The sequence below is a fragment of the Chaetura pelagica genome, unplaced genomic scaffold, assembly GCF_000747805.2.
Source record: "Chaetura pelagica isolate M959 unplaced genomic scaffold, ChaPel_1.0 scaffold436, whole genome shotgun sequence".
NCBI lineage: Eukaryota > Metazoa > Chordata > Aves > Apodiformes > Apodidae > Chaetura > Chaetura pelagica.
In genome coordinates, this window is record NW_009953651.1 from 3,242,039 (window position 1) to 3,249,030 (window position 6,992).

The window sequence follows — 6,992 nt, forward strand, 5'->3', positions numbered from 1 at the left end:
CGACCTCGGGGTCCCTGTAGCAGTGCTGAACAGCCGGGCTGGGACATCCAGGCTCTCTGAAGACACTAAGTGTATTGGACAGAGTGCAGTGGTTAATAAAAGGTGGATAGTAGTGGCTGTGTGAGGCTCTGGCCGCATCCCACCCAACCCTGGCCCCTCTCCCGGGCCGCAGGACATTGTTCCAAGCTGTTGTACCAGAGCCAGTGCACAGGGAATATCCCCAACCTGCTCTGGAGTGCTGCAGAGAGTCGGAGGCTGAAGGGCAGCTCTGTTATTCTGACAGTTGCATGGTTTAAATACATTACATACATTTCTACAGTGCATTAGAACAATACATTTTGGGTCAGTCAGAGATGGAGCTGGGCCTGGCTGGGGAGCTGGGAGGCTCCTGGCTGCCCACCTCCTGCAGAGCCATCCCCGCACAGGAGATGAAGGAACTGTCCCCCCCCCTCCCAGGCTCAAGCAGCAGAACCCCAACCCACCTTTGTTCCTTCCCCCCACCCCCCCAAAGATGGGCTAACAAGAAAGCAAGACCCATCACCAGCTTCCCCCCGCAGCAGGAGAAGCCGCAGCTCAAGGCAAGCAGATGCAGGCAGGAGCCCTGGAACCGTTTCGTACAACACAAGCTCAGCAACTTCTGGGGAAAGGGGAGCTCACTGCCTCACCCACCCACAGCAGGCCTGCGAGATTGTCAGCACTAGGGCAGTGAGGAGCCCATGCTGCCTCCCCCCTCTGTGCTCCCATCGTGCCTCCCACCCCTTCCCTGGCAGACCCCTGCCCCTTGAGGCACAAACAGGGCTGGCACCATGCTGGCTGCACAGCAGCCAGAGAGCTTGCTGGGAGCAGGGGCAAAAGCCAAGCAAGAGCAGCTGTGGAGACCTAGCAGGAGGGGTGGATTTCGACAGCAGAGAAGAGGATGCTCTCATCCACCCTCAGCCCTCTCCAGCTAGGGGCTTGCTCCACGGGGGGAGTGGGCACTAAGCTTCAGCTCCTCCCAGAGCCACCTGCTCTTTACAAGGATGAGCCCCTTAGTGTCTAACTGCACCCAAGCCAGCCCCATGAGTCATCCCTCACATATCCACCCCTCAAGCCCCCAGCCAGAGGACAGCCGTTCATTGTGGTCCCTGCTGTGCCAGCGGGCAGCAGGAACTCCCCCTGAGGAAAGCAGTGTGCACAGGGTTGGGGCAGAGGAGAGACAGTGGAGGAGTACAGCACACCCTCAGGGAAAGGGAGGGGGTATAACCCTCTACAGGCCTTCCTAGCAGCTAGCATGGTGGGGATGAAAAGGGCCAGTGGCTTGTGTAAAGGGCTGGACGGATCCTGGTCTGAGCAGCCTGCTCATCCCAGCCCCAAGCAAGGGTGCTCAGAACCACATGCAGGCTGAGGAAAGGAGGCAGGGGCAGGGTCCCAGCCAACCACAGTTCCTAGTGGATTCCCACAGCTCGCCCTGGGTTCTGCCCCAGGCAGGGCACTGAACTCCAACAGAGCTGGAGGGAGACTGTGCCCAACCTGCCTGGCTCCTCCAGTTCGGCTGCAGGTTCCTCCAACCGCACCTGCTCGCTCTACCCAGAAGGTTGAGTCCCAGCTACAGGAGCCAGTGGTGGCCCAGCTCCTCTCACAGTGCTAGTCCGAGGTGGCCAAGCCCTGCCTGTGGCTCCCACCACTACCACCATGAGAAGAAAGGCTTGCGGCTCTGGAAGCTCTGTGTGTAGGACTCGCTGGCAGTGCGCTGGTGGGAACGCGCCGTCTCCACAATCACAGGCGGCATCTGAACAAGGTGCAGGGGGCTCTTCCCATCTTTCAGTGCCTGAGTCAGGTTCAGGATCTGCACAACAGAGGAATGCCTGAGCTGCTCCACGGAGCAAGAGAGCGCATCCACCCCAACAGCTTTCCTGTCACACAGACAGGACAAGGCTCCACACCTCACCCATCTGTCTCCCCTGCACACGGCTTACCTGGCCTCTCATGACAGCAATCTGCTTGTGAAACTGCCCCCTGTCAAAGCCAGGGTCTTTCTGAAAGAGAGCAGAGAATACAGTGGGATCCACCTGCTGTCTCACACCATGCAAGAGATTCCTCAAGCAAGTCTCCCTCCTCCTGTCCCACACATTTCCTGCTTCTCCCCACACTGAATCATGAACTCCTGGCAGAGGGATAACCCTGCTATGCTGCAGATCAGAGTCACTGTCAGGAGCTTGGCCACCTTTCTGTCCCCTGCAGCCTTGAAAGGGAGCTGCCCAACACCACCCCTGCTTTTCTTCCTCCCAATGCATTCTCACCTGTTCTCCCAGCTCACCTTGAAGAGCTCATACAAATCTTCCTCCAGGTCCTTGACAAAGTTGGGATCCGAGATCTTGGGAAGAATAAGGTCCTTGATCTCCTGTGAAAAGGGGATTTTGGCCTGAGGCAGCCATGCCCAGTAGAATGGATCTGTGGGAGGAAGCAGGAAATGTTAGAGCTGAGGAAGGCAAAGAATGGTGCCACATGCCTTTGGATGCCAGATCACCTGCATCTGGGACACAAGGTCCAGTACTGAGTTGTGTGGCTCGCCAGCATGCCCTGGCACAGCCTGAGGGACTCACATGCTCTCCAGGAGTCTGGGTGTTTCAAGGGAAAGGCCAAACCGTTGTCTATAGCAGCCAGCTTGATGATGGGCTCCTTCACAACCACCCAGTCACTGTCCTGGAAGGAAGCAGAGCATGTCACAGAGAGGTTCCCCCCATCAGGAACAGTCCCTCTCCTGCTCCCTGTAGCCCTGCTGCCAGAGGCACAAAAGCCTCTTGCCCATAGTGCAGCCCCTTGTCTGCAGGGAACACTGTATGCTTTGGGTGGGAGTAGGACAAAGCTGCTCTCCTCCAAGCCTCACCCCTAGGATGCACAGGTACAGCAACACCAGTTTCCTACACAGAGCTCAGCTGAATCCTCACAAAGTCCCAACTAGGCCATGAACCACCAAGGCAGACAGCAATGAAAGGCCCAGGAAACAAGATCAGGCCTCCACACACTCAGAAACCCAAGCCAGCTGGGAAATCCCTGGCCTGCCTGCCAGGCAGGCAGCTTGCAGGATCAGAGCCCCCATGCAGCCCCTGCCTGCCAAGAGCCACTCACCCGCACACCCGCACTGTCCAGGGGACAGTCGTACTTGATGAGCCAGTTGTCATTGCCCCGATCTGCAGGGAGATAAAACCAGCCAAGTCAGTGCCAGGGCACTGCCTGCACCAGGCAGATTCCTCCTCCTCTAACCCAGAAGTGACACAGACCAGTTTCAGGCCCAAACTCTACCCCAGAGCCCTTGACTTTGCTGCAGGCCCTGGAAAGCCACACCAACACCACATAACCAGCCTTGAAGATTGGAGAGGTCCACATATCCCAAGCTCACAAGAGAAAGGCCAGCCTGGAAGCCCCAGAGTGCAACCCTGACCCCAAAGTCAGGTGCTGGATCTCCAGATGTGCCAGGATCCTTGCAGCTAGTAAAATTTCTCCCCAGCACTGTGGTGGATCCAGATATTCCAGAAGACAGGCCAGCAGCCAGAGCAGGGCCACAGCAGTGTCCAGCCACAGCAGTTGCGCTCTACCCCGGGGCAGCAACCAAGTGGTGTTGAGAGGAGTTTTGGGCGCCAGGAAGAGATGCTAAGGCTCTGTCCAACTGCCCTTTCTCCATGAGGGAGCAGCGGGATCCCATGCCAGGCAGCCAGCCCTACCTGTGTTCCTGATGATGTAGTCCAGCACCACCAGCCGCTCGAACTGCAGCAGCAGCTGCCGGTTGGTGTTCTCTGGGAGCGGCTCAGCTTCGAACCGCCGCAGCCAGTAGTCGGCATCCTTGTAGCCTTCCACAAAGAGTTGGAAGGAGCCCACCTGAAGCAAGGAGGGGCAGTGTTACAGGAGACTGCAGAGGACAGAGAAACAATGACAGGCAGGGGCAGAGGCCAGTGCTCCTACCTTGGGCGGCAGGCCAATGCGGTTGAAGCGCTGGCCGACTTTGGGCACCTTCTCCAGGGCCAGCCTCTTTCCTCGGGACTTCACCCTGTCGATGGCACTGTAGTTAAAGGTCTCGCTGGCCAGATACACCACCTGGGGGAACAGGAACACAGACATCAGCAGGGGCACCTGGCAAGTCTCACAGGGCTGGCTGATAAAAACCAAGACACTTTTCCCACAGATCCACCCACAGCTGAGTAGAAGCAGTCCTGGTCCAGAGCTCTCAACACAATATCTGCAAGGTCAGCAGTGCCACAAGACAAGGTGCAAGCAGAGCTGTGCAGAAGTACAGGAAAGCCTCCCCAGAATGAGATCCCAGCAGCTGTCCCCTCACCTTTGTGCGGGGAACAATGTTGAGTTCCAATTTTTGGTCCACCAGGCTGGCACCTGCCTCTGACAAGTATCCCTGGTTGAGGACGAGGCAGTCTCTCCCAAAGCAGCACGGGCAGCACAACTTCTGCAGCCACTTGGTCCACTTGGGGTTCAGCTGCCCATAAGGCTCCTCATTCTTGGGCTTGAAGACACCAATGATTTTCTGTGAGCAGAAGAGAGGAGGGTTGACTCAAGTAAGCTGGCAACATCCAGACACTTACCCCCAAGCCAGCCCATGGTGGGGACACTCAGGAACAGGCCCAGAACAGCCCCTCACTGGGGCAATTCCCAGTCTCTGGGACCAGGCAGATCACACAGACAAGCAGGCAGGGGCTGAGGGGAATCTTCCCCAGCTACTGCCCCAACCCACAAGAGCAGTGTGTTGCCCAAAGACCTTCATACTCAGCTCATGCACCTGGAAATGACCCTGTTTGTCCTGAAAGACACCAGTGATGATGCTGTCCCCTGGTAAACACTGCAGCCCCATCTCCGTGACCTTTGAATGGCTGGGGAGAGCTACTGCTCACCACTGCTCGTTACATACACACAGGAGAGGGAGTGGGATAGCAATCCCTGCCTTGGCTCTAAGGTCCATGGAATGGAGCTGGTCCCAAACTGACCAGAGGAAATGGGACCGGAACAGCTGAGCTGCTGGAGGACCCCCAGGCTCCATGCTGGGGACCCAGGAAGAAAGAGAAGAGGGGCTGTTCCACTGGGTGCACCGTGGGCAAGAGATCACGGGCAGCTCCAAACTGGCCACCAGCTAATACCAGCAGCACCCCCAGCCCCTCAATCCAGCCTTACACTCATCAACCCAATAGTGGGGACAGCAGCACATGGACCCCACCACCACAGAAGCCTTGTGCTAAGCACTGCACTGTCACCAAGCCAGCACTGCCAAGCCACACAGCTGAGACAAGAGCCAGGGCAGGAGCAAGGCCATTTGCCCCTGCAAACCAGGCATCCATGGGGGGGTGCACAGCAGCTCCAGGCTGGCAGCCTCTGCTCTAGGGTGACTCAACAGCTCACACAAGCAGCCCTCCTCCCAGCAGCTGGTGCTGGCCCTGGCCTGAGTGGGTGGCACTTCCCCAAGCCGAGCTTCTGCCACCATGTGGAAGAAGGACATAAGTCCAAGCAGCTCAGCAGGGAACCCCAGTGCGATCCTTGTCCAGGAAGGGCCAGAAGCCAGCCCAGGGCAGGCTGAACCATGGTTTTATCCACCAAGAAGTGGGACAGAAAGAGTTTGAGGGAACAGAACAGCCACCTCCAGATCACATGGAGAAACCATTTCCCCTGAACAGGCAGCAGGGCAATCCCCTCCCCATCCCATGTGAAGGCACACGACTGCCAACACTTCTTTGGCTATGAGCCTGCAAGAGGTTTGTCAGAAGCTCTGGCAGCAGGAGCCCTGCACTTCATGAAGCCAGTCCCGTAGAGCAGGGCCCAGCCAGGCAGCAGCAGCCGAAGCACAGGCCAGAGGCCCAGCAGCACAGCATTCCCTTCCAGATAGACCTGTGTGGGAGCAGCACGGGCAGGGAAAACAGGTCTGCCTGGCACCAGCAGCAAGGCAGAGAGAGCCAGGCCAGCCCAGAGGCACAGCCAGCAGCTGGGGTAACCACAGCTGCTGGGGCTGGGGAAGCACACTGGGGCTGGGACCCCTGGCAGCCCAGAGGGAAGCAAAGACAAGAAAAAAGTTTCCCCCCAGTACCCTCAGCCCTTGCCTGCAACAGCAGTATGCTGAACCCTCTCTCGTGCCAGCAGCAGGTGGGTTTTGGTGACCCTGGGCAGCAGCCACAGAAATGAGATACACATGACGTTCATTTGTTGACAGCAGGGCAGACTGGGGGACCTGCTGCTGACATGGCCAGCAGTCCATGGACTTTGGCTCCTTGCACACATCCTCCACCAGCCCTCACCAACCTCGGGTCTCTTACAGCCAGGCACTACTCTGCCACCCCCAGGCAGCTCATGCAGCTGCCCACCCCAGCAACACATACTGGGCAACATAAGTGAGCCAGAGGGCATCAGAAGGAACTGTGTACGGCCCCACAGCCTGTCAGCTCAGCTGGGACCTGCTTGCCACAGCTCCCAGCAGCCAGGCTCCACCCAGGGCACAAAAACTAGGGCACACTAGAGACCTGAGAGCCCAGTCCTGCTTCTCAGGGAGCATCCTGGCACACACGTGGCAAGGGAGTCATGGGAAGCAGCAATAGCTCAAATAATTGGGCTGGGTGCTGAGGGTCACAAGACAAGCCACCCTGTGCTGTGCACACATCCAGCCAGCGGCGTGGAGACGGCGCCACGCAGCTGACCAGATCTATAGAAGGCCAGCTATATGTCAAGAACTTTGCCTCAATTACATCAATCGCACAGCCACAGAGGAGACATCCCACTCCAGTCTCACAAGACAAAAACCAGCTCAGCTCTGAGTCGCAGCCCTAGGGCTGGAGTCACTGTGGTCAGGAGATGCCAAGGAACAGGCCTGGGGCAGAAGGTGACCCAGCCTTTTTAGGCACAACAGCCACAGAAGAGACTGAAGCAGCACCTGGACACTGTTGCCCCCCCCGTCCTGCTGCTGGACCCACTGCCTTTCTCCCCGATAGAGCCCCAGGTGGCTCCTACCGAGCCCCCCACGGCTCATC

At 57.9% G+C, this 6,992-nt stretch overlaps 1 protein-coding gene across 1 annotated transcript; it reads right to left on the reverse strand.

Annotated features, from left to right (window-relative positions):
* Nucleotides 1–1,663: 1,663 nt before the first annotated feature.
* PI4K2A (phosphatidylinositol 4-kinase type 2 alpha) lies at nt 1,664–4,837 on the reverse strand. The gene is made up of 9 exons (XM_010000144.1): nt 4,721–4,837; nt 4,313–4,513; nt 3,940–4,071; nt 3,702–3,855; nt 3,109–3,170; nt 2,583–2,682; nt 2,297–2,430; nt 1,956–2,015; nt 1,664–1,825 (listed from the first exon to the last, which is right to left on the reverse strand). The coding sequence occupies exons 1-9, from the start codon at nt 4,835–4,837 to the stop codon at nt 1,664–1,666; spliced, it is 1,122 nt and encodes a 373-aa protein (XP_009998446.1).
* Nucleotides 4,838–6,992: the final 2,155 nt, after the last annotated feature.